At 47.0% G+C, this 25,492-nt stretch overlaps 12 protein-coding genes across 12 annotated transcripts; 5 read left to right on the forward strand and 7 right to left on the reverse strand.

The window, feature by feature from the left end:
- Positions 1–355: 355 nt before the first annotated feature.
- N7495_002927 (Sec63 complex subunit SEC66) lies at positions 356–1,286 on the forward strand (the record flags this gene model as incomplete). The annotated part of the gene is made up of 3 exons (XM_057205596.1): positions 356–455; positions 571–881; positions 936–1,286. 3 exons carry the CDS (start codon positions 356–358, stop codon positions 1,284–1,286), a joined length of 762 nt encoding a protein of 253 aa, XP_057066203.1.
- A 274-nt stretch (positions 1,287–1,560) lies between these two features.
- Positions 1,561–4,130, reverse strand: N7495_002928 (pentatricopeptide repeat protein; the record flags this gene model as incomplete). Its single annotated transcript, XM_057205597.1, has 2 exons — positions 1,561–2,673; positions 2,697–4,130. 2 exons carry the CDS (start codon positions 4,128–4,130, stop codon positions 1,561–1,563), a joined length of 2,547 nt encoding a protein of 848 aa, XP_057066204.1.
- Positions 4,131–4,299: 169 nt separating this feature from the next.
- Positions 4,300–6,762, forward strand: N7495_002929 (uncharacterized protein; the record flags this gene model as incomplete). The annotated part of the gene is made up of 8 exons (XM_057205598.1): positions 4,300–4,359; positions 4,409–4,618; positions 4,675–4,748; positions 4,807–5,041; positions 5,094–5,233; positions 5,282–5,555; positions 5,606–5,727; positions 5,784–6,762. 8 exons carry the CDS (start codon positions 4,300–4,302, stop codon positions 6,760–6,762), a joined length of 2,094 nt encoding a protein of 697 aa, XP_057066205.1.
- A 120-nt stretch (positions 6,763–6,882) lies between these two features.
- Positions 6,883–8,119, reverse strand: N7495_002930 (uncharacterized protein; the record flags this gene model as incomplete). The annotated part of the gene is made up of 5 exons (XM_057205599.1): positions 6,883–7,544; positions 7,600–7,736; positions 7,789–7,849; positions 7,909–8,028; positions 8,077–8,119. 5 exons carry the CDS (start codon positions 8,117–8,119, stop codon positions 6,883–6,885), a joined length of 1,023 nt encoding a protein of 340 aa, XP_057066206.1.
- A 148-nt stretch (positions 8,120–8,267) lies between these two features.
- On the forward strand, positions 8,268–11,048 carry N7495_002931 (snoRNA-binding rRNA-processing protein NOP14; the record flags this gene model as incomplete). The annotated part of the gene is made up of 2 exons (XM_057205600.1): positions 8,268–8,552; positions 8,616–11,048. The coding sequence occupies 2 exons, from the start codon at positions 8,268–8,270 to the stop codon at positions 11,046–11,048; spliced, it is 2,718 nt and encodes a 905-aa protein (XP_057066207.1).
- Positions 11,049–11,337: 289 nt separating this feature from the next.
- On the reverse strand, positions 11,338–13,060 carry N7495_002932 (uncharacterized protein; the record flags this gene model as incomplete). The annotated part of the gene is made up of 3 exons (XM_057205601.1): positions 11,338–12,378; positions 12,409–12,789; positions 12,848–13,060. The coding sequence occupies 3 exons, from the start codon at positions 13,058–13,060 to the stop codon at positions 11,338–11,340; spliced, it is 1,635 nt and encodes a 544-aa protein (XP_057066208.1).
- A 353-nt stretch (positions 13,061–13,413) lies between these two features.
- Positions 13,414–14,536, forward strand: N7495_002933 (putative G-patch domain protein; the record flags this gene model as incomplete). The annotated part of the gene is made up of 2 exons (XM_057205602.1): positions 13,414–13,512; positions 13,598–14,536. The coding sequence occupies 2 exons, from the start codon at positions 13,414–13,416 to the stop codon at positions 14,534–14,536; spliced, it is 1,038 nt and encodes a 345-aa protein (XP_057066209.1).
- A 266-nt stretch (positions 14,537–14,802) lies between these two features.
- Positions 14,803–15,795, reverse strand: N7495_002934 (uncharacterized protein; the record flags this gene model as incomplete). The annotated part of the gene is made up of 1 exon (XM_057205603.1): positions 14,803–15,795. The coding sequence occupies one exon, from the start codon at positions 15,793–15,795 to the stop codon at positions 14,803–14,805; it is 993 nt and encodes a 330-aa protein (XP_057066210.1).
- A 561-nt stretch (positions 15,796–16,356) lies between these two features.
- On the reverse strand, positions 16,357–17,089 carry N7495_002935 (uncharacterized protein; the record flags this gene model as incomplete). Its single annotated transcript, XM_057205604.1, has 4 exons — positions 16,357–16,407; positions 16,457–16,563; positions 16,642–16,938; positions 16,996–17,089. 4 exons carry the CDS (start codon positions 17,087–17,089, stop codon positions 16,357–16,359), a joined length of 549 nt encoding a protein of 182 aa, XP_057066211.1.
- A 217-nt stretch (positions 17,090–17,306) lies between these two features.
- N7495_002936 (uncharacterized protein) lies at positions 17,307–18,851 on the reverse strand (the record flags this gene model as incomplete). Its single annotated transcript, XM_057205605.1, has 1 exon — positions 17,307–18,851. One exon carries the CDS (start codon positions 18,849–18,851, stop codon positions 17,307–17,309), a length of 1,545 nt encoding a protein of 514 aa, XP_057066212.1.
- A 966-nt stretch (positions 18,852–19,817) lies between these two features.
- Positions 19,818–22,195, forward strand: sip5 (Sip5p; the record flags this gene model as incomplete). Its single annotated transcript, XM_057205606.1, has 2 exons — positions 19,818–20,192; positions 20,255–22,195. 2 exons carry the CDS (start codon positions 19,818–19,820, stop codon positions 22,193–22,195), a joined length of 2,316 nt encoding a protein of 771 aa, XP_057066213.1.
- A 2,371-nt stretch (positions 22,196–24,566) lies between these two features.
- Positions 24,567–25,379, reverse strand: N7495_002938 (class I SAM-dependent methyltransferase; the record flags this gene model as incomplete). Its single annotated transcript, XM_057205607.1, has 1 exon — positions 24,567–25,379. One exon carries the CDS (start codon positions 25,377–25,379, stop codon positions 24,567–24,569), a length of 813 nt encoding a protein of 270 aa, XP_057066214.1.
- Between the last annotated feature and the right edge of the window lie 113 nt (positions 25,380–25,492).

Here is a 25,492-nt window from a genome sequence, read left to right on the forward strand (position 1 = left end):
TGGAAGTTCTATCCATTTCTCCTCTCAAGGGCTGCTATAGAAACCGAAAGTCTGAAATAATACATTACTTAAGAAAGCTATAACGACAAACAGCGACAAGAAGTTTATAAGATTGTAATGAGGTATCTAAGGGAGGTGATATACTTCGAGACCATGTGACCACTGACGTTGACCCACACAACACCTGGCCTTTGCGGCCCTGCAGTTTCATATTCAACATCCTTGTCAACCTTCCATTCTTTCTTCCCCTTTGAACTGAATGCTTTGCGGTCTTTAATTCTTGGACTTGGATCATGACCGAAGCTTAGTTCTTTCAACTCCCACACTCATCCGTTCTCTACATTACCACGCAACAATGGTGGACTGGCTAAGTCTTGCCGTTCCTCTAGCCTATCTAGGCATCTTGATAGGCTCTCTCGCTACATTTTCTTCTCTATACCGCAAGCGCAAGGCCCGTAGGTTATCTATCCATCCATTTGCAGTTACGCCAAATGACCATCGTTTCTTTGTTTATCTCAATACTGGGAAACTTCTCAAGGGATTCATGAACTAACATACCCTTCTGCATAGGCAAATCTAACTCTTTGGAGCCATGGTTCCCTGCTCATCTCCAACGTGATATCTACTTTTCCCTCCTTCACATCGACCCTCCACCCCAAAAAGAGAAAGAGAAAAGGGTACCCGCTATTCCAGACTCTGTTCTCAAGGCCGCCCTTCTACGCCGCGCTGTCGAAGATATCAAGCGTGTTCTCGCCCTACGCAGCCAGAAACAGGCACTATCTGTACTGCTTCAGCGCGGCAGTGTTGGCGATGACCTTTGGCAACGATTCTTGCGCGCCGAGAAAGAGATGGAAGAAGAGGTGAAGGATGTTGTTGCTGAGGTAGGCGATACCTTCTTTGTTAGAAACTGTGCCTTCCTAACTTATGTTTCATAGGCAAATGCCTACGTTCCCAACTGGGGCCAAATCATATTCCAATCAGCCAACGAGATGATGAACAATGACCTCTACCGCCAAAGAATGTCTGAGCACCAGGACAAAGTTTCCGAAGAGCGCAAGTGGTGGGATAATAAGAAGGCCAGTGTTCAAGAGAGCTTCATGAAGGAATTGAACGATGAGAAGACTGGCTCTAGTGCAGCTTCTAAGGCCCCGGAATCTATCTCTCCAGCTGCACCTACATCGATCGCACAGGCTAGTGATGATGAGCCAGTATTGGTTGAAGCAGAGGCGTCAGCGCCTGGTTCCCCACCTGGTAGCAAAAAGAAGAAGAGCAAGGGAAAGAAATAGAAGAAGGGATATCTTTGTAAAACTATTCTTCGAAGTTGGATTATTACTTTTAACTTTTATTTACTTTTCTTTTTACCTGGAGTTTAGCCTTGTTTCGGGTTCATAGGCTGCATACCACGGTCAATGCCTTTTTTATTTATTATTTTTTATTTATTTGAAGATTGAAGAGGAGAAGAATATTGTACAATTCGCAATCGAAAAAAAGTACTATGTAAGTCTTTAATATTACCAGAAACGCCACTCCATGCGATGCAAATGCAGTACCCATAACAAATTACAGCAGCTGGCTATCCTCAACACCCAGAGGTGAGCCTAGATAGATCTCATCGGCCTTCATCTCGGCTGCAGTCCGAGATAACTTCTGCTCAACTTGTACTGTATCTAATCCATCACTCCGACTCAGCACAATGCGCAACAAACTAGCCATGATCTCAAGCTGGTACTGCTGCTTCTCATCAAGATCAAGCTGGTCTGGATTCACGCCCTGCGCTTGGAGGGTCATGGATTTCCGCTCGCTCAGTACATCTACCAACCGGTTTACTTGGCTGATGTTCTCTTTGCTTCGAGGGGTTGAAGACAAACGTCGTAATCGGTGCTTGGGTGTATCAACTGGTACGCCTGCCAGGCGCGCAACTTGGAGGACGATCAGGCGGGCTGTGTTGTCATCGGGCGTAAAACTAAACGTAGCTTGCATCGAGTGTAGCACGACAAGTGTCCCAGAAACGTCCTTTGACAGGCAGAAGCAACGCACGACCTGGTCATACAAGTCCTTGGAGAACTGATCTCGAGCGGCTCTTTGACCACGCGGAGATAGTTGAGAGTACCACTGCATCATACTAGCGAATAGTTGGCGCGCAGATGGAAATCCGGCGTCAAAGGCAGTTCGCCCGCGGTCATATTGCACTTTTGCACAGTCCCAAAGACAGGCGTAGGTTTCCAAATCGGGTGAAACTGTCCTGCTCATTCTCTCGAATTTTGTCCAGAGAGACCGAATATCTTGTTTGCGCAAGTCAGCGTAAAGAAGGTGGTTCATGAGGTATGAGTTTGGCTGAATGTGTGCGTCATTCAGACACTTGACGAGATATTTGATCATGTCGTCGTCTCCGCGGCGGGTATAATGTAGAAGGAGAATAGAGAAGGTCTCGATAGTTGCGGGCGGGACATCTCGCTTGAGGAAAAAAGGTATGCGGCTAGGATCGATCTCCGCATGTTCAACCTGTAGTTTGGGTGATGGTTCAGTGGGCTGGAATCGTTTCCAGACAGTATCAATGCGATGTTGAATCATAGACCATGCGAGTCGCTCTGCTTTGTCTCGGGCAATTGCGCTGCCGTCGCGAAGCCAACCAGCTACTACTCCATTCATATGCTTGCTGTCTGGCTGTACCCCCTTTCATACATCAATTCAATCACGAGCGCCGCCGAGTCGACATCACCCATACCAATGAGTTTTTTCATCCAACTGGCGTAGAAGAACCGATTTTGAAATTTTCGAGGGAGCATGGTGAGTACCGACAAAGAGACTTTATTGACAGCCTTTTCATCAATGCTAGATGCATGAAGGTTACCAGCCAACCCCAGTGCTGCTTTATAGAGAGCAGTGGAGTCGTTGGCTGGATCATGTCCTGTTACCATCATATCCTTGAATATAGCAACCGCAGTTTCCAGGCGACCGGCTGTGAGAAGACCAATACTGATCTCATCGTAATCTTCCATGGTCATACTTGAACTTAAAAGCGTCTTCAGCTGGAGGTAGAGTGCCCATGCCTTCACTTCCGCTTCTTTCCCAGGTAACCTCGCCCATGCCTTGATAACTGGAATGAGCACCCGGGCTTGGCGAGATTTATCGTTTGCAAGAAAAGCTAGCGCAATATCTTGGGCTCTTTGTGGGTTGTTATCAGTTGCAAAGAGTCGGACGCCCAGCATCCAATACTCTTCGAGATCTTCCTTTTTCCGAGAAAGCTTGGCCTGGTAGGATTCCCACTGTTCCAGTGCACTACTTGTAGCACCACCCTCGTGTAGGGCCTCGATATATAGAAGAATTTTTGGAGTGGCGAGTGATATGCCGGCAGATGCGGCGTCTTCAGTGAGGGACCGTAAATGATTTAATCGTGTAGCCCGGCCTGATTGAGATGTTGCTTGCGATTCCCACAATAAATCTACGGCCTCCAGGGGTAGCGCTCCCAAAAAAGTCGGATTTGCCTGCTTGCATCGGCGGTAGGACTTCCACACCTCTTGTCTAGCTCGTTCGTCTGTGGTATTTTCCGCAAACTGACGAAGCGACTTTTTAAACCTTATAGCATATGGATGGGATTCCGGGTTCTGTATATTGGCTTCTTTCGATCTTCTCGCAGCCAACTTCCGCCGCCTGTTGGCGCCGTCCTGCCAGTTCTCTTGTTCCATGGCGAGTCCCTCGAATTCCTCTCGCATCATATCATCCATCTCCTCATCGAACACATCATCCAGTGTGAGCTGGGGTTCCACCGTTTCTCGCTCTTCATCATATTTTCGCAAAGCCTCTAGGGCAATCTTTCGGTCATCTTCTGGCAAACTCTGAATGAACGGACTATTGGGATCGAATGGCCCCTTCTCCAAGACCTTGAGCTCTTGCTGAATCTTCGAGAGCTCTTGTTCAATCTCCTCTCTCTCCTCAACATCCTCGGCTTCTGGGTTAAATTCTCGTCGCGTCTTGCTTTCGAGAGAGTCCTGTTCAAAGAAAGTGACTTTATCGTTCGGTCCGCCATACTTGAGCTGACGGACAGCTACAGCACTGAAGGCGCGCTGGGAAATAGACTGGTTGCGCACCACGGAGTACCATCGTGTCCCTCGAACAGCCTGACGGAGCATATGGGAATTTATACTATCATTGGCGTGGGGCGGAAAAAGAGAAATCGTGGGGTTGTTGAAGAAAGTTGCAGTTCGGAAAACCATTATTCCCCAATTCGGGTTTAGCGCGCTCCCACTCCGCGGAAGTTCATCCATCTCCTTCAAACTCACCTTTCTATTATGATCAGCAATGGATCCAGATGGTCTAGAAGATGCGCTGGACTTGTCTAAAGACAGGTCACAGAATCAGGTATGGAATTATTCCAGCGATGCGTGTTCCAGTTACTCACCGTGTCTAGGGCGTGTATATCTACCAACCTGCGAAGCCTGAGAAAGCTAGTGAACGACCCTCGAAACGCCGAAAGGTCTCGTCTACCAATAATAGAGAACTGAATTCAGACTCAAAGACATTCGTTTCTCTACTGAATGGAGAGGAGAGCGTAGAGTGTGTGCAGCTGCGATATGACACCTATAAACAGCTGTGGTCGGAACAGGAACGCAAGATACAGGTGGGTGACGTTCTGTGCCGATTTAAAAAAGAGAGTCACTGATTTGAAGAGTAAAGGCTATCCTCGAAGACGTCGATGCTGGTGTTCTTAAGAACGTGCTATCTTTTGTGAGGGAGACATCACCTGAAACGTACGGTTCAGTCATCAGGAAGAGTACAAAAGTTGCAATGCTAATTACTTAACTGCAGATCGAATGGATGCATGCCTACTGCTTTGGTCACCGTTGGCTCGAATGTCTCGTCACTAACTAGATTACTCTCACGTCTTAATGATCAATTGACGGCAACCGGGGAGGGTGGTGTCGTTGTGTTAGAGTCTGGTGATGCACCGAATATGAAAACGTCGTTAAAGAATATTATTCGAGCAGCGGTCACGAATACTGAAGGCAATGATGGGTACCAGAAGTTCCTCACAGATCGCACCGTATGTATCTACCTCAACTGTGTGACGCCGTTCGATGCTAATATGAATCAAGGGACCACGCATGTTGGGATACGATCTGGACCTACTCAATGATTATGTCCAGAGAAAAGGGACTAGAAAGCTAGTCATCGCTTTGCGAGACAGTGAAGCCTTCGATCCTGGTCTTTTGACAGATCTCATCTCCCTATTCAAGTAAGATACATTGTGTTCTATGCATTGGGTCTACTAACGCGCGAGTAGATCTTGGCTTGATCGCATACCTTTTGTTATACTTTTGGGAATCTCAACTTCAGTCGAGCTATTCGAAGGTCGACTCCCTCGCTCATGCGTTGCTTTGCTCCAAGGGAAGCATTTTGAGGTCCATGAAGCGGGTAATTGTGTAGATCGTATTTACGAGACCCTGCAGACCCATTCAAATGAGAAGCTATGGATCGGCCGCAATATCACTGGTACACTCATTGAAAAAACTACAGACTATTTCCAGACTCCGGAAGCATTCAGTCGCATGGTCAAGGTAATCGACCTGCATACATTTGAGTCGTGCTACTTCTAACCCCTGCACAGTATGCATATATGTCCCATTTCTTTGCCAATCCCTTGGCCATTCTTCTGGGAGGATCAATTCCGTCCTCACTACCGCAAAGTCTCTTTTGCGAGGCAATCAGAAACCTTCCGTCTTTCCGAATGTAAGCATCCATTAATAATCGTTGTTCCAAGTATGATTGAGCTAATACTATGGCAGGTTTTGTGAAGATCTAATCGAGGCCGGCTCGCCTGACGCAGCTCGAGGTTTGTTGGAAAATGACGAACATTTGCTGCAGCAAGCTCTCAGCCATGTTGAAGCAGGCCAGCAAACCATGCATGAGGTCTTCCGCGCTGTTCTCCTTATCTACAAATGTCTCCAACACACACAAGGTGTGAAGAAGGCAAGTGTAGCAGATCTCTCTGTCCGCGCCCTAGCAGGAGAGCTGAATGACTCGCCACTTTTGGAGGATATGCTGGCCACGGTGCGCACTCTGGACTCTGAGAAATTGCAAGAAGTGCTTGCCACCCTACCTGAGAATATGTCCGATCATGCAGCTCTCAGTACCATTCAAGCAGATCTCAAAACTATGCTGGAAAGTCACCCAGACTCGGGACCACTGCGCAGTGAATACAACATCAACAGCTCTGTGGCGAAGACGACCGTCGTTCAACAACGCATTCTTCTCAGCAAAGGCAAGGTTAACTTGTCAAAACAAGACACTGAATATACCAAAATCATTGACCGCTTGGTCGGTGCGCTACATGAGTATTTCGCCGAAACGCTGATTCCTCCGCAGGATCTTTTCATGCATGAGGCTTTCCTATTTGATCTACGCAGCCCTCTGAAAGAAACATTTACGCCAAGGCCGCGCTTTGTCTTAGAGCGTGCTCTTGCCAGTCCCTTCGACTATCTGATCTCTTCGTCGGAGGCCACCATGGAGACTAGAATATCCTCTAAGCAGCCGGCTACCGCCATACTATACCAGCTCTATCTTGAATCAGGAGCGTTGGTTAATGTTCATGACCTGTGGCAAGCATTCCACGGAGTCTTTGAGAGTGATCACAATAATTTCAACGACCGTGTTGTTATGTCTTTATTCTATACTGCTTTGTCTGAACTCAAGTCGTTTGGCATGATTAAAAACAGTCGAAAGAAGACTGATCACCTAGCGAAGTCATCATGGATGGGGCTGTAGTAGATATTATTCACCACATTATTGACTGCACTTGCATCATCGTATTTTTTGGAATCGTTATTCTTCCAGTCAGAGGGGTATCATAAATATGCTAGTTTCGTTTTGATAGCAAATAGAAATTCAACTATCCTGGATCGGCCGCTGGAAAATGTCGTCGCTCCCAATTGGCCGCCCACCTTCACTGATCACAATGGCTTCTCTGCGACGCCTGCGAAGTGCTTGCTCTTCAGCGTTGCCTTCTGCCGGCCGTCTAGAAGACTGCCGGATAGATCCAGCTGTTTCGTCTCCATCAAACATCCACGCATCACTATCTGCATCATCATAATCGTCATCGTCATCATCATCATGGCCATGTCGCTCTTCGATCATGCTTCCCATGCTTCCCAGAAGACCATATTTTCGTAGTTGCTTGATTGAATCTGAATGTGAGGCTAGAGTACTAAATATAGAACTCATTACGGCATCATCAGACCACCATGTTTTCATCAGAAGCACCACATCCTGTCGCCGAGATGGCTCGGCCAATGCACACGGGAATGGGTACTTATTGAGCCACCGGCTGATTATTCCTGCTTCTAGAGCCGCGGCTATGTTTTGAGGTAGCAGGATATTCAAAATCTGGAGAGCCTTCTTTTCCCGAGTCGGTCTGGTTTTGGGTAAGATGGGCGAGTTTGTTGAGGACGTTTGTTCCGTATGCTCATCCAAGAAGTTACAGAGACAATTGACAATGGCGGTGTATGTAGGTACATCTCGGAGTCGATTGCAGACAGATGTTCGGGATACTAAAGCTTGTCAGCTTTTTGTCTCTCAAGACCAGTGTGGTGTGCATGTGCATACATGCTCGATTCGAGACGAGAAAGTGGAGTGCAGTCAGCGCTTTGTTTTGTCGTACTTTATTTTTTGATGATAAGTCTTCTAAAAGCAGATCGCGGGATTCGCCCTTGGACGAACGCTCTGCAATGATTCTCAGGGATCTGTGTAGAGTTAGTAGGTGTACTGCAGCGTGTCTCGAGCCCTTGGTCATACGCAGATCTGAGTTCATGACTTGTGCTCTCGGAGAGCTTGAGTAGAGTGTCTAGCTTAAGAGCTGGAACTCTGTTAGCCAATTCTGAGCATATACTGGCGATGCAACGGGTTACCACACACCCTCTTCTGTTCCATCACTGATAATCCTATCTTCCTTTTCGACATGTTTAATCTCCGTCAAATCGACCACTTGGCGCAAGTCCGTAGTGATACCGCGAACGGCAAAGAAAAGAGATATGCCTGAACAAGTTAGTTCCTGGTCGATAGCATATTTCAGGTGAAGCATACCTAAACAAGCCCATAGCACTCCGTCCCCTGAAAAAAGAGCCATGGTCGTGCATGTTGGAGTAAGTGCGGAGAGACGGTGCGGCAGAATGATGAAATTCGGGGGCGGTGACAATTCGATTCACCGCCCTGTTTTTGCAGAGCAAAAAAAAAAGTAATTCTATTGAAACGCACGCATTCCACTCAACGTAACAATGCCACCTTCACAGCTAAAGCAGCTGAAGGCGTCCCTTAAGGACAGTGGGGTTATTACTCCCCAGCAGTCCAAGAAACAGAAGCGCCAGAATGCGAAGACTGGTGTTACTGCGCAGAATCGCAACCAGCGCGCTGCCGCCTTGCAAGCCATTCGCGACCGGTTCAACCCTTTTGAAATCAAACAACCCTCACGAAGCAAGTTCGAGGCCACTACTCGCGATGGAAACTCGAAGTCTACCGGGCAGGCCCGTCCAGGTGTCACCAAATCCCTAGGCGAAGAAAGAGTATGTTAATATTGCTAGGTGCTATTCTACGAGTACATGTTCACAATTAACTTTTTGTTCTAGCGCCGTGCCACCCCTTTGAAGGAAATGAACACCAAGAACAAAGTCGGTGGACTTGTCGATCGTCGATTCGGTGAAAACGACCCTAGTATGACACCCGAGGAACGAGCCGCAGAGCGATTTGCGCGAGAAAATCAGAGAAAAATGCGCAAGGATTCCATGTTCAACCTGGAGGAGGATGATGATGAGTTCCAGCTCACGCATATGGGTCAATCTTTGCCCCTCGATGGAACGAATGTGGATGATTTCGAGGCAGAGGCGGAGGGCTTGGATGCCATGGATATCCAGGATTCCGACGACGAGGCTTCACGCAAGCGCAAACGATTTGTCGCTGAAGATGAGGAGGATATTGAGGACTTTATTGACTACGATGGGGAAGACCAGCCTGATCGCAAGAAGTCCAAGGCCGAGGTCATGAAAGAAGTCATTGCCAAGTCTAAATTCTACAAACACGAGCGGCAACAGGCCAAGGATGATGATGATGATTTGCGAGACGAACTCGACAAAGAACTTCCTGATCTTTATGAAGCCCTGCGAGGCATCAAAGCACCTGCTAAGCCCGAACCTGTCAAGAACGATTTGGACGCCATGAATCCTGAACGAGCCGCCATGTTGCAGGCTCCCGAGAAGACGAATACAGAGAAGCAGTACGATCAAAGACTCAAAGAATTGACATTTGACGCCAGGTCTAGACCAACAGATCGTACAAAGACCGAGGAGGAGAAGGTAGAAGAAGAGGCAGAAAGACTGAAGAAGCTGGAAGAGGACCGTCTTAAGAGAATGCGCGGCGAGAAGGTTAGCGACGATGAAGAGGAAGAGGATGAGGACTCATTTTTCAATGACGATGACGAAGAAGAAGAGATTGATGATGCAGCGGTATTTGGCCTTCCTTCATTCGAACCACGCCCTCAGCTAGCTGTAGAGGATGAGGATGATTTCGTCATTGACGACGACCTTGTGGAGACAAGGTCAAATGCCAATCTCTCTATGGATGGCAGTGATGATGACGAAGAGGATATTTCAGAAGAGGAGGAGGAATCTGAAAATGAAGATGAGCTCATCAATGGATTGACATTGCCTGCTGCAACTGCTGCCGGTGCCGCATCGACAGCTGTTGAAGTTAACCAAACTGCTGATGGTAAATTGGCATTCACATACCCATGTCCCGACAACCACGATAGCTTCCTCAGAATTGTCGAGAACGTTCCTGAGCAGGACATCCCGACTGTCATTCAGCGCATTCGTGCCTTGCATCACCCTCGTCTCCAGCCTGGCAATAAAGCTAAGCTGGGCAGATTTTCCGAGATTCTCGTTGAGTATATCGCATATCTGGCCAACGAGACGGATCAGCCCTCCTTCTTCCTTATCGAGAATATCCTGCGCCATGTTCACTCACTAGCCAAGATTCACCCTCTCAATGTGGCCACTGCCTTCCGTGCGCATCTACGCGAGATGTCGGACGATCGCCCTCTCAGCTTCCTTCCCGGAGACCTGGTTATTTTAATGGGTATCTCAACCATCTTCCCGACATCGGATCATTTCCATTCTGTGACTACGCCTGCTCACTTGTGTCTTGCTCGGTTCTTGGGCCAGTGCTCGTCTAACACCCTTTCCGAATTCACATCTGGTGCTTTCGCCACAAGCTTGTGTCTTCAATATCAGACAGTCGCGAAGAGATATATGCCTGAGTTCATCAACTATGTTCTCAACGCCATATGTAATCTTGCACCTACTGAGATACCATTCGACCTTGGATTCTTCCCATTCCGCAAGACTCAGAAATCCATCCGTCTTGCAGCCTCCAAGAAGGTTACTCCACACAAACTTCAGTTCCAAAATGTTCTCACCCTCCCCTCAGATCCCCAAGCTGTGGAAGACCTAAAGATCTCCCTTATCACCACCTTTGTCTCTCTTCTCGACGTTGCCTCCGATATTTGGGCCGAGAAGTCTGCATTCACAGAAATCTTCACCCCAGTCCGAGATGTCCTGCAGACCCTCCGCCAATCATTCAAGAACAAGCTCTATTCAGCAGCCCGGGACCCAATCCAATCGACCTTGGACAAGGTCAACTCCCACCTTTCTAAGGCCCGCCTGACCCGCCGCCCACTCCTCCTCCACGACCACCGCCCCTTGGCCATCAAATCCGCCATCCCCAAGTTCGAGGAAAACTTCAACCCGGACAAGCACTACGATCCGGATCGCGAGCGTGCCGAGACCAACCGTCTCAAGGCAGAGATCAAGCGCGAGCGCAAGGGTGCTATGCGCGAATTGCGCAAGGATGCCAGCTTCGTTGCCCGCGAGAAGCTGCGCGAGAAGAAGGAGCGCGATTCAGCGTACGAGCAGAAGTACAAAAAGCTTATTGCCGAAATTCAGAGCGAGGAGGGCCGTGCAGCCAACGAGTACGAGCGAGAGAAGAGGGGTCGTGGCAAGAAATAGTATCATCTCTTTTTGCCCGGTCTTTCACATTCGTTTTGCTACGGCAGTGTCTTGTTTTCTTTGCACATCATGCTCGGCTGTACATATTATTCTTGCTTACTTTTTTTTCGCCCTCTCAGGGCTGGTGCATGGCTGGAAAGTAAAAGTCAATGCCTATTGAAATTTCATTATTCATTCTGATTCTATGCATTTTTTAGCGTAAGAAGTACTAAAAAGAACTACATATATTAGAACAATCCTCAGATTCAACATATTAATTAAACAAAGACGAATACTATGCATATGTACGCTACTGTCTCAACTCAATCCCAATCCCAATCAAATAATTACAACGATCATTCTGCTCCTGTGATACCTTCTCCATACGAGTCTCATTAGTCCGAAGAAATATCCGCTTATACGCATCATCGCCCTCGCCCCAAGCTTTCCACTCAGGACTAGAAGCATCCCGATACGTATTAGGGTTAAGAGATCGGATGAAACTAGTCCAGTAACCCTGTACGATGGGAACAATTCCCGCATTGGTAGTGTAATATGAAGTAGGAGGGACACCGCTGACATAGTCTGGTCCCCAGATGGCATTCACTTCAACGGTATGAGACGTCCCCGTTCCAGATGCTGCTGCGTCTGGATCAACTACTGCGTAATGGTAGTTCCAATTTGGCACGCCGGCTGCTGCATATATTGATGACATGTGTATTCCTGGGCAAATGTAGCGCAGTTCCCCGTAGGCGGTGCTGGCTGGTGGCCAGTATGGACCAGCGTCGGGGTATGTTTCTGTATCGTCTGGCGTGAGATACATGGCGTTGATTTTGTATAACTGGTCATCTGTCATGATGGGGTACTGGTCTTTGATGAACTGGTCGGCGTCCTCGACGCTGGCGGTGGATCTGGAGACGAAGATCGTGCCTTCGTTTGTGTCGTCGCCGAATATCACGGGCACTTTTATGAATTTGCCTTGTTCGAAAAGTGAATATGTGTGATCGTGGACTACGTCATCATCGATTGTTGGGCCGTAAAGGTATAGAGGGTCACCTGCTGCTCCTGGGAATGGTGTCACAATGTTCTGTCCTTGGAGGGCGCTGATGTCTAGACTGCGCAGACATGCTAAGGTGTCTGACTTGTCTTGGCAACCAGTACGTTGTACTAGCCTGTTATATGCGAATTGGCTTTCTGTGACGTTGAGGACTGTGCCGAAGCTCTGTGACTCTGCTGCTGCCCCGATGAAGAGTCCATCATTGCGCCCTCCATATGCCGATAGCAGAAGAGTCACAGATGCTCCTCCTGCACTGTCACCGCCTATAACAACGTGGTTGGGATCACCACCAAACTAGAATGGCCTGGTTAGATTTTAGCTTACGTGGGTAGTGGTATAATGTACCTTGCTGATATGCTTCTGCACCCATTTCAATGCCTTAAGCTGATCTTTCAGACCATTGTTCAGGCTACCTCCCTGCTCAACTTCTTCTCCAGCAAGGAATCCATAAGGACCAACACGGTAGTTAAGCATCACAACAACAATGTTATTATCAGAGGCTTCAACCAAGCCAGCTCCGCTATAGTTAGGATTGGATAACTCCGCAAACCCCCCTCCCTGGATCCAGAAGAACACGGGAAGTTTCTTGCCAGAAGTAAATGCATCTGTTGGAGCAAAGACATCCAAGAATAGACAATCTTCGGAATTACCGCTTGGTATAGGTGAGTTTAAGCTCTTAGCCACTGGGATGCAGAGGGGGCCGTACTAAATATTCATAGTTAGCCTGCAGTGCTCATCTGAATGTGTTCAGCTGTCAACATACATTATTAGCTTGTTGTACACCAGTTACAACTGGGGGATCTTGTGGCGCTGCAAAGCGCAAGTTTCCCACCGGCGGAGCTGCATAGCGCAATCCTAGCCACTGGGATATTTCATTATCGGTCGAGTGACCCTGGTAACTCGCATAGCCCAAGTTGACCACCAGAGAGTCCGCACAAGCCAGGGTCAGAAACAAGAAGTATTGTAAAATAGCCATGACTGAGAAGTGTACAATTGAGAGGGAAACCGTCCCTGGACCCCATATTAGAAGAAAACTTGGCCAAGACTAATCCCAAGCCGCAAACAAAGTCCCTTCAAATAAATCCTGAAACCGTATCAAGGTTCAAGCAAAGAGCCGAGGGGGTGACAGTAGCATAAGGTCCAGACTCGAGTTATTGTTTGGACTGAAAACAGAACTCCTTCAACTCCCTTGAAAAGGAAATTAACATTCCTAGAATTATACTAACACTTGGCCAATCACAGCCTGAAGGCTCCACTTTTATCTCTTCCCCGCAAAAACACAGGTTTCTTCAATCTCAACTCTTTTCTACCATTATCATCAACTGCACTATGTCGGCCGATGAGGAGGATGACTACATGTCCATGGTGATTGAGGAGCCTAAACTGCAGGAAACATTTACACAGAAGAAACTCCGAGAACGAAGAGAGGTATCGTATCCCTAATCTCGCATCCGGATATGGGTACAAAGCAGTACAAAACAAACAACTGACGATCTCTGTTTGCTATGTATAGGCCGAGGCCCGAGGAAGAGTTCCCAACAAAGCTGAACGCGCAGCCCAGGAGGCCGCTCGTCGAGATGAAGCCCTGTCGAAAAGTACCTTAGACCCGTCCAATAAGGGTTTCCAAATGATGGCGAAGCTAGGCTTCAAGGTTGGGCAGTCACTAGGAAAACAAGCCACCGTACCGAAAGATCAAACTGATGCAGAAAGAATGTTACATCGCTCGATACATGCACGCGCCGAACCATTAGGTCTCATGATCAAGGAGAACCGAGGTGGTATTGGTTTGGACAGTCAGAAGAAGCGCAAGATGCGGGAGGAGGCTGCGGAAGCCACGAAGAAAATAAAACAAGATCAAGGCGACTATCGTGATCGCATTCGTGAAGAGCGCGAACTCAAGCGTTTTGAAGCGCAAGTGCGCGCTGCGCAGAAAACTGCTGAACGTTTGGATACTGAGGCTGAGGAAGGTCAAGTCCAGGGCCTTGAAGAATACCAGGAGCCTACACAGGACGGTGACGAAGACAAAGACCTGGAAAGCTCAGTTCCCAAGAAATCGAAGCCTGTCAAGCTCACCTCGAGCATCAACATCCTCTATCGAGGTCTTGTTCGGGATCGCGAAAATCGCGAACGAGAAAAGCAAGCCCGTCACGCCCTTCAAACCTCCTTGCCTTCGACATTTTTCCCGAGCTCCACACTCCCAGGTTACGATGATGGCGATCTAGACCGAGATGATAAGCAGGCTCTTGGTTACACTGCTAATGTGGAAGCGGAGTTAGATGAAGAGGATACAGAACTAGATGCATTCAATGCTCTAGAACCTGCTAAAAAGCTCCATAAGCTGGTTCTTTATCTACGGGATACTTATCGTTACTGCTTTTGGTGCAAGCACCGATACGAGACCGAGTCGGAATTGGAAAACTGCCCCGGGCTAACAGAGGAGGATCATGATTAAGTGAGTGCACGATACCCTATATTTTATGCAGGTTCTCAATCTCAAGACTGTACATAAATAATGATGTTACCGAAATATTTAAACTTGAGAAACGATATGCAGTACCCAACCAACCCCATTGGTATCATGACAGGAAAGACCTTCATGGTATAAGATTATGCTGGAATATTCAGCGTTCTTGACCCAAGCGCACAGCGCCAAATCACGCAATACAAATGATATATGATAATATGACAAAGAAAATGTAATGCAAAGTCAAAGATTTCTCACTCGACGCTCTCGAGGTTCTTCATCAACTGTCCTAAAGAATGATTCTGGAGTTTCTGTAATGACTTGTGGCAACTGCCACAAATGCGCAGGCAGCAAAAGACACAGCGGTGACGGACCTCACGGTCGAATTTCTGGCAAGTCATGCATGGGAGCGAGTACCACTGGTTCTGGGCAACAGGCATGGACTTGTGTTCCTGGAAACAGTTATAGTGGAGCTGGTTCAATGGTGCAGCGACGGGCTCGTAATCTGAAGGTAGGAATGGTTGGTTGTCGACGGGCTCGACGGGCGAAGTATCGCTCTCTGGTGTTGGAATGAAGTCTTCCAATGGAGTCACATTGTCTGCTTCTGGTGCCGATGTATCCGTTGGAGAAATGGATTCATCTTTATTTGCTGCTTGTATAGTAGTTGGTGAATAAAGTGATTCTGGAGATAGAGGTTGTAGAGGTTGTGGAGGTGCCAGCTGATAAGTAGGTGTGGCTGCAACTTGTTGATATGCACCTTGTGGGGCAGATTGTTGGTATGCAGCCTGTGGGTATGCAGCCTGTGGGTATGCAGCTGTAGATGAAACCACAGCCGGTGTCGTTTGTGTTTGAATCGGCGGTGGATGTTGCAGATGCGCGTCCAATGGTGAGACTGGTGAAGCACCAGCTGGTCTGATGCCTCTTGCCAGAGTCTGAGGATTCACAACAGGACGCGTATTGCTGCTCAATTCTCGGCGAGCTGGGACCTGAGTTGAAATCTGGATTGGAGGAGGCAGTTGATCCTTAGGAGGAGAAGGCAATTCTTTAGTTGGTGGAGGATGCAGCCTCAGGGTAGAATTGACAACTGGGACTAGATCAAAGTCCAAAGCTGGTAGCGGGGGTGATGGCTCGTCGTCGGTGTCTGGACTCTTCGGCTCGGATTTCTTGCGGGAAGCGCCGGCTTTGATTTTTGAAAGAGAGGGAACTCGTAGACCACGAGGGCGTTTCTCGGAGTCGAAGATCGCCATAATGAAGTGAAAAGAAGGTTATAAATAATGAAATGAATGGATACTTGAAATAAGAGCTTAGACGTAGACGATCTTGGACTCCGCTCAGGAGGTTAGATCGGGCGATCGATCAGGAATAGGGAGGGAAATCAGAAATGAAAAGAACAAAAGGACAAGAAGAGAAAAGAAAAAAAATTGAAAAATGAAACCGCGTAATCTTAAAAGGACTCTTAGACTATTTAGGAACAGGTTTTGATGTAATCCACTTGACCGGACTCTTCCTTATTTCATGATTCGGAATATTGGGGATCTTAACTATTTATTGGCTCAAATGGAGTTGTCTAGTGGAGCCCTAACTTCTTCTCAATCGAATTCTGTTGTTTCATATTTTGTTTTTGAGATTTGGTCTATTTGGATCCATCAGATTCATACTGAGAGCTCTCCAATGCTTCACCTTTTTGGCTTCCCCCTGAATTAGGTCGTGCTTAATCTCCGGTTTTCACTAGTTCGTTTATTCCTTTTATATATATATATTCCTTTCATAGATTTAATTACGCGATTCTTGTATAAAAAGCAATTTCTTCAACTATCGGGCTCAGCAACAGGAATGTACGACCGGCGTTCTCGTGCAGCCTGCGCTTATAATTAGCGTTACTTGTTCGAGCTGAATCCGGTAGCTTACCTCGAGATATCTCTCAATCCATGGCTTTAATACCGCCCATGCAAGCAGTCCACCAGTGGCAAAAATGAAAATAAATACAACTGCTTCATCTTTTTGAGAATCTCGCTCTATATGAAGGGGAAGATGGGTTAGCTAGTACGTTCGTGGAGATGGTGGTCTCGAGTATGGAGTACTCCGGTACGTACGGAAGCAAGTGGTGAACACGTCCTCCTCCTTCGCATCCTTGCAGATCGGCAGATCATAGTTCAAGCAGAACTTTCGATTGCAGTCAGTACAGCTGAGTCCACGGTATTCTGATGTCCGAGCATGATTATCATTATCACGGTCCTCTAGCTCAGGGCTCGGATCCGATTCCAGGCCAAATGCACGCCCAAATAGGTTAAGGGTATTGTCGTAGGAAGATGTCGAGCCGGATTTGGCAGATGCGAGCGGGATAATCGTACTATTGGAGAAGCAGGTACATTTGCAAAAGGATGTCGGCGCTGGAACGAGGTAGAGAATTAGCATGTTCTCATCACTGCAGCATAATTCTCACTGACTAGATGCGGCTGTTAGAGACGTGAATGATAGCAGTGCGAGAAGGATCAGGACTGTATATGTCCCACCGCTCTTGAGGGACCTGCCCGAATACATCCTGTCGCGATGGAATCTAGAATTTGCAGCCGAAGCTGAGGCTGAGATGTGGTTAAGCTATAAAATCACGTGATTATTTATCAGATCTGATCTATGATAGCTTTATCTCTCGGACTAGCCTACCATGCAATGCATTGTTATCGAACTTCACATAATAATATTAGATTCGGTGATTTGTTTATAGGTTTTGGGGATTTGATCACAATTGATTCATCATTTAAGACCTGCCCTTTTGGCCAGGATTCTTCCGGTTCTCACGCTGTCTCTGCTCCTTGCCTACATCACGTCGCCTCCTCTTCCAGGACCGGTTGTTTTCACCACGGTTCTCCCAGAACCATTTGGTGAATCCAGTCTCCTCATTATTATCTGTTCCACGTGACTTGGAAACGGGAGTGTCAGCGCCAATTTCCTCTTCCTCTTCCTCGTCCTCCATATCTTCATCACTCTCGTTCCAGTTCATGTGTCGAGTCGCCGCAGACGTATCGGGCGTGGGTGCCGCACTTCGCATACCACGATCCTGGAGATCTTTTTTGCCGAAAGGAGTGAAAGGAGTTTGAGGTTCGGTCGTTTCATCCTCAGACTCGATGTCGTCGTTTGTACCAAAGAAACTGAACCCGGCATTCTCTTCTGGTGCTGGTTGATTTTCGGAATCTGCTGGAGCAGACCGTTTGAAGAGGGCTTCCAATGGGTGAATTTCTTTGGCTGCCTGATCGTCGGTATATTGTGTAGGTTCACCAGCCGACTTTGCGTCTGATTCTGAAGCTGAAGCCACGACAGCTGGTTCGGTTTCTTTTGCAAATTTCGCATCCTTTTCCTTTTCAGACTGAGACGGCTCAGCTGAGTCGCTCAACTGAGTCTCAGAGTCCGAGTCCGAATCAGGGTCTGAGCTTTCACTGGAGGAGCCACTTGATGAAGTGTAATCTTCCGATTCACTTGCAGGTTCCGGAGTAGGCTCTTTCTTTGACGACTTTGAGAACTTTGACAGTTTTGGTGCTTTCTCTTTGACACCAGGAACTTTGCCAGGCTGGTAATCCTTCTTTCGAATTTTCTGGCTCACGGCCTCCTTCACGTTTCCAGTGGTGTCCACCCAGCCTGATTCCTCTTCGAAATTCGCTGTCGGCGCTGACTTATCACTACTGTCGCGCAAGAAACTGGGAAACGAGGCAGTTTTCGCAAACTCATGGACGACCGACTCCGATGGGCTCTTGTTTTTCTTACTCTTTTTATGGTCTGAGGTGTCGGACCTATTAGGAGGGATATTCGTTCGAAATAAGCACTCTGACTTCTCAGTGTATTTGGATTTGGGTTGTGGCTTCTCCTTCTTGTCCTCTTTGCTCTTCTTCGTATGCTTCTTGGAATTGGGCTCTGTCCAGCCTCTCTTCACTTTCCGGTCCGAGGTAATTTCGTAGCCATCAATCACACCCTCTTCTGGCTTGCTCTCTGCCTTGATCTTCTTTGACTTTTTCTTCAACTTCACCGGTGTTTCGGTATCTGCATCTTCTTCACTTCTCTGTCGCTTTGAAGGGCGGGCGGCCTCGATTTTGAACTTTTTTCCCTTGAGAATGGACCCGTTCAGCTTCCGCTTGATTTTATCTGCGTCCATGATGGGCAGAGTGATATAACCGTAGCTGTTCTCGGGGAAGGTGGGAATGGAGTGAAATGAGATATCGGTAGCTGAAGGTCGAATTGACGCTGGGATAATGGATGGGAGTAGATCTGGAGTGAAAGGACAGATATGGAGTCTTGTTGTAGCCTCCGTCATTGCAGAATAAAGCTGTTGACTAGTGGTGAGTCTGAGAAGAAATCATTTGGATTTTTTTTTTGAATCTCCGCAAAAGAAGGGAAAAGTATTATGCCACACCGCCTTCTAAGTTAAGAAGGATCCACCGAGTCATCAGTGAAGTATAGCATGTCACGGGACTTACTTGAAGATGTCTTATTTTGTACTGTATAGTTAAATAGCTAGTAATTACTTAAATGTATCATAGTGTTAGAAATCATCTCAAATACATCTATTTATCAATTTTCAGGGTCAACTACTAGTCGAGCTCTTCATACTCGGCTTACACAATTCCACCCCCAGAATCCATAATGAAGATAACCACCTATAATAATAATATACTTTATGTGGCATGTCTAGAAATGAGAGTATTAGTTCTTACTAACTACTACTACTTCCATATATACCAATCATATGATTCTGCATCTGCATCACGGATTCACTGAAATCATATCTAGTTTCTAAGTATGGACTGGCTGATATAATCGATATCATGACGAACCCGACTATTTGAACTATTACTAATTGGAAATATTTAGCAAGTGAAAGTAAAGATGTCTGTATCCAAATGAACTCATCTTATTATCTCATTCCCTTAAAATACCAAGGATTAAATTTGTCGAGGCTCTTCCGCCACATCCGACCAGAGTCAAACAAGTCTGGCTCTCTTCTTACGTACCCGATTAGTTCATCTCTCCTCACACCGATCCCCCGAACCTCCCCAGTCCCTGCGGATCTCCCCCACTTCCTTTTTCATTTCACATCTTCTATGTTTCCCCCTACCGTGTGTCCCTGGCTGTTAGCCTAATTTCTAGTTGCCTTGCCCTTTTCCCCTTTGGGCCTTAGGCCCTTTATTCACTCGGAGTTACGCCGCTTAGTCTGGTTGAACCCGACGTCGGCCCTCACTACAGCTTTCCAACCCCTCTCTTTTATCCTTCCCCCATCGCTATGGGTAATTCCCAGACCAAGGAAACCCGCTATGGTTCTCCACGCCGGGGAGACGGTCAATGGTCTTCGGGTCCCTCCGACTCCACCGGCCGGACTCTCTATCAGGGTTCCTCACGATCAGGCAGAAGCAGCCGGCCTGACCTGTCAATACTTGGAATCGGCAGCAGTCATGAGCGTGATGTGGCTGCACTCGAGCACCGGCGAGAGAGCAAGCAGGAACGGGAGGCTCGTCGCGCCGAGAAGGAACGCTCAGCCCGTATCAAAGAGCGGGAACGCAGTATGAAAGAGGAACACGTCGATGGGGGATATCTAGTGACCCAAGGTGTTTATGTGGGAACGGAGGACTTCAACAAACCAATTGTTCGACAACTCATGGTAGGTTTCGCGCTGGATCTTTCCATACTGATAAGTGAATCAACTGACTGGAGCCCACTTAGATTGAGCGCCGGATAGCTCCATTCTGGAGAGGATTGAATGACTTCTCGGAGTCGTGGGCAGAGCATCAGCTCATGGCCGCAGCCCGGGGTATGACCATCCCCCCGCCAGATGAGATCCCACCTGAGCTAGAGTATACACCTCCAAAAGCGACCGATATCAAAGAGTCGGTGGAGGCTACCAACATCCAACATCTCACCGTTTCAATCACCTCGCGCTCCCAGTCACTTACTTCCAATGCATCCCAATCGTCAAATCCTGGCAAGTCCTTGCCCTCAGCATCCCCGATTGCATCAACATCTATCTCGCCACTCTTTCGAACGCGAGCCAAAACCCTAGCAGCTCTGTCCTCTTCCAAGCAAGGCGCGCCAGCCGATGTGGGTCCCCGAGAGATACAACTTCGGAAGGATCCGTTTGTCAACGGTCAACCGATTGAAGTCCACCTATACAAGGATTCAACCGAATGCCCTATCTGTTTCCTCTACTATCCCCCTTACCTGAACCGTACTCGATGTTGTGATCAGCCAATTTGCTCTGAGTGCTTTGTGCAGATTAAGCGTCCTGACCCGCACCCTCCGGAGCACGGAGACTCCAATTCCAATACACCCGCGCCCGAGGCTGAGCAGCAGGTTGGACTCGACTCTTCTGAGGCTCAGTTCGTTTCCGAGCCTTCGTCATGTCCCTTCTGTGTTCAGCCTGAGTTTGGAGTTACCTATGCCCCTCCCAATTTCCGCCGTGGCCTGACCTACGCAACAGACCCTTCTATTCGTCCTTCTATCACTTCTCCAGTTTCCTCCACATCCTCCCTGTCCTCTGCAAATCTCGCTCCTAGCCGAGGCCGTCGCCGTGCGACATCCTTGTCTGCCAGCGATCCAACCGTGGTCACAACCGATAGAGTTCGTCCAGATTGGGCCCAGAAATTGGCGAATGCCCGTTCCCACGCCGCCCGTCGATCGGCAGCTGCTACGGCGCTTCACACTGCCGCTTATTTGATGAATACAGGTTCTTCGAATGATTCGCGCGTTCGGAGAGGATTACGAAGAGCCACCCATGGGGACGCCGGCCGGACCGGATCCCCTGCACACAATGCCCTCGCCTTTGTCGCAGAGCGAACTCGAGGTGGAGAAGCCGATTCGGCTGAAGAATCGGGTCTTGCCCCTCCGCGGGAGAGCTCCAGGCGCACACGAATTGATGAGTTGGAAGAAATGATGATGATGGAAGCCATTCGCCTCAGTTTGGCCAGTGAAGAGGAACGTCAGAAGCGTGAAATTAAGGAGGTTAAGAAGGAAGCCAAGAAGAGAGAGAAAGATGCCAAGAAGGTGGACAAAGTGGTGGCCAAGACCGACATACGCAGTAACAATGACAACACTTCTGCTCTGAGCTTCCCGGTCGAGCCATCCTCATCCAACTTGAATGTCAACTGCGAAGAGAACTCTGTGACCGAAGGCAAGGGGAAAGCTGTGGACCGTCCATCCCCAATTTCTTCACTGGAGCCAACTCAGCCAGGTTCTTCTCCAAGCCAGGAGGATCAACCTACCATAGACTATCTTGGCATGGATCTATCGCGTCCGTCACATCTACGAAATTTGCCCAGCGCGTCGTCGTCATTCTCCTCTATCATGGAGACTACCCCAGACGAGCGTACGGGTCAAATTGGCTCTGATGGTAGCAATACTTCGCTTGAGCCAATGTTTAACTTCCGCAGTCTTGCCGAAGTCATCGATAACGAGGAAAAACCTCAAGAGTCCGAGCATATTGAAGACCCTCATGCAGAGGGCTCAAGTGCTACTCCATCCGTCCATCAGCCCACTGCTGAAATTACCCAAGCTGAATCCACAACGGTTGTGAGTCAGGCTGGTGCTGAATCTGAGGTACTCCCAAAAGAGCCGGAAACTCGTTCGGCGGAGATCCAGAACACAGTCAACACAGAAACAGCCTCGTGACCATCTTTTCTTGTTAGTTCGCTTTGATCGTTTGATCCTCTTGGGTTGTATTCACAGCATGAGATTAGCTGGCGTAAGGTTGCAGTGGCTATGGCAATTCTTCTTTCTGTTATTTCGCAGATTTTTTTCACTATATAGGTTGGCGGTCTCATTTCATAGCATCCTTGCCCATGCGCTGATAGAACTGGAAGCAGCAATTAAGATTGATTTACGTTCTTGCTCCTAAACCTAGATATTTTAGTGTATGATCCAAGATGACATAAAATCTGGGTACAGGTCCTCGAGTCGGAGTGACTGACAATATTCAAATACAGATGCCTCAATCCATCTAATTCAGCATAATACTAGTCTAAACAACCTAGGGAGGGTTCAAGAAGTGCATTGCCTTCATGGTTCTCTATTAAAAGTATTATGAGCAGTCCATATTTTTGAAGATTTTACGCGACATTAGAAGATATGACATTCTCATCTCTGCACAGGTAACAAGTGGTGGAATTGTAAAGGATGAAAATCTATCGAGCAATGACGCGCAGGGAGGCAAGGCAGCAAATGCATATACCGTTGTGATAATCTGAAAAGCATCATATATCTCCAGGGCCAGACACTATCTGGTCAATAGTGTAACAGGTTGAATCCTGGTGAACTATCACGTGGTTGTACCACGTGACCCACCAACCGCATACCTCACGATTCCACCCCGAATTGTTCACGTTCTTCAAGGATTTTGTAAACAGCATGTGCCTAGCTAGTTCTGAATTCAAGATTAGCTTTAGCCCTTCACAAATAGCATCGATGCCACTTACCTCCACGTCGTGGGATAGGTAAACAGGCATGGTAACCATCATGATACTCTTTTTCTTCTCTTTCTTAAGAAAGTCCTTCCCTTAGCAAGAGATTTATCCTCCCAACCGATCTAATGAGTTTAAATATGGGTTTGTAGGAAGAGGTGAATACTATAACCGCTAGTGTAGGAAATCCTAGTATATCTCTAAATCTGAAGTCCAAATCACTAGCCAAATCCCCATACAAATCGTCAAATCAAAGTATCGCAGTAAGTATAATATATAGAGCAATACCATTTATACTTCAAGATGAGATAAAAGATACAATATTCAATATCAAGATACAACCAGATACTGTCTCTTTAGCCGATTTTTGGCATCTTTTCAGTATCATAAACTCATCGAAATCACGGCATTTTTATCTCCAATTTAGATATCTCTATGAAGGCAATCTTTCTGATTAGTACCTATGTTAATATCAACGGTAAATCTTTCGTGATTCAATGTTGAATCTTTCAAAGCTATACTTACTGTATTCTGTAGCTCCTAAGATCATATGAGCAATAACACACGACCGAAGCCAATACCAGGCCGAAGCTAGTAATCATACTCTCTAAGAACCTGATCTATCTAACTGCAATTCTCAGTTTGTATTTTACGACTGGTCTAGATTAGATTTAGTCTCTTGGCATGTGTCCCTCCTACATAATACTTTACTGCCGGATTGATGCCTTAAGCACTTTCCATTAATCAATACTTTCATTTTTAGGCCACCTTCTCAAAGGATAGGCAGATTGCTACAGTCATGTGACTACAGATGGAGTATATATCTGCGTTCTACGACATTTTAGAAGGACACACATCTTACGCATTAACACTACCCTATAAGGAACGTAGTGTTTGGAGCTATAAGATCCCGTAACTGCAGTTTCATATGTATACTAATAATGTTCAAGATGCTATATTGGAGATACAACTTCATTCACAAATCTTGGTGTTGAGTGAGAATTTTGAACATCTGCAAGAATTTTTCTCAAATGTGTGATTTGGAATCAGACAATCAAGGTCAACAAGTGATTATATGGTATTACTATAAAATCATGTTTTTACTATCTACCTTTATAAAGACCTATGCTCGCAAGTTGGTAATAGTGGGCGGTAGATCCAACAAACAATATGTAGTATTCTTATACAATTTGAAAGCAGATAGATTAAGTGATGTTTGGTAGTAGTTTGTCCAGTTTTAAACTATTTGGATTTACTTTATTACTACTCGCATCTCCTTAGTAGACTACTGTTAACAGATCGCGATAAAACGTTGCTGGAAAGAGTTTAGTAGTGAAATCAGAAGTAGTCACGACGACATCGACTATGTAGCGGCATAACTTCCATCTTTCGTCTGACGAGAACTGGTTGACCCAGTACAGACCTCTTTGAGTTACAAATTCCCTTCTTTACTCCTCCATCTTATTCATCTGCTAACACCATGAGCCGCTATGGCCACTTTTTCTCTTTCTTTTGAAGTTAATGGCAACTAGAGCTTGATTTTCTTCATATCCGAAGGCATTGAACGTACATATGGGTCATATTTATGATGGAACTTGCTTTGGCCGCAAAATATATCTCGAAATTATTCCAAAAAGCCACCGTTTCTCTTCCACAATCTCCAATCCGCTGTCGCGAACAATCGCTCCAATATCTCGGTTCCACCAACATCCATTTCGATTCGCATGACCAGGTGCAAGATTGTCCATGACATTATTAATCCAACCATGACACGAGCGACCATGCTCTAAAAGCAAGATTCGCCCGTGATGTGGCTCAATAATTGTCGCAAGATGCTTCAAAGTACCAAGAGGATCAGGGATAGAGCATAAACCCATCGTCTGCACTATAGTATCATAACAAGTAGCCGAGGATGATTCCCTGTTTGAGGGCAGCTCGACAGAAACGGATCCCGCATCTTCAACCCGGAAAGTAACCGCATCCTTATATTCAGGATACAGAGTGTTCAATTTCTCCTTTGCGACATCAAGCATTTGTGGAACAATATCGACAAGTGTCAAAGATCGAACACTAGCACTATTTGCATCATGTTGCTGCCCGAGCTCGTAGTACTCAAGATTACGACCTGTGCCGCAACTAACTTCTAGCACGTTACCACGCGCTAGACGGATAAGATCTGCGCGCTTCTTCCCGAGGCATAGAAGTTTCTCCTCAAAATCGACTTTTTCATCGAATACGCTTGCTAATTTGCTGTATCGGTCTGTGATGTCGCTTGACAAATTGAGGGACTGGGCTGAGGATACCTCACGCCGATAGAAGTTGTAGAAGAGAAAACCACCTAGAATGCTTATTCCTAGTATAGAGGTTCCTATGATTGTCGTTATGCCGGGAGACATTGCTCGGCGAGTGGATGACTTGCTTCTGGTTTAAAGCTTTTAGGTGCACTGGATGATGTTCCGGCTACGCTGATTTATTTGCTGATTTATTTTAAGCAGACTATTTTAGGCGC

Source organism: Penicillium taxi (assembly GCF_028828555.1).
Source record: "Penicillium taxi strain IBT 34144 chromosome Unknown utg000002l_segment0_segment0, whole genome shotgun sequence".
NCBI lineage: Eukaryota > Fungi > Ascomycota > Eurotiomycetes > Eurotiales > Aspergillaceae > Penicillium > Penicillium taxi.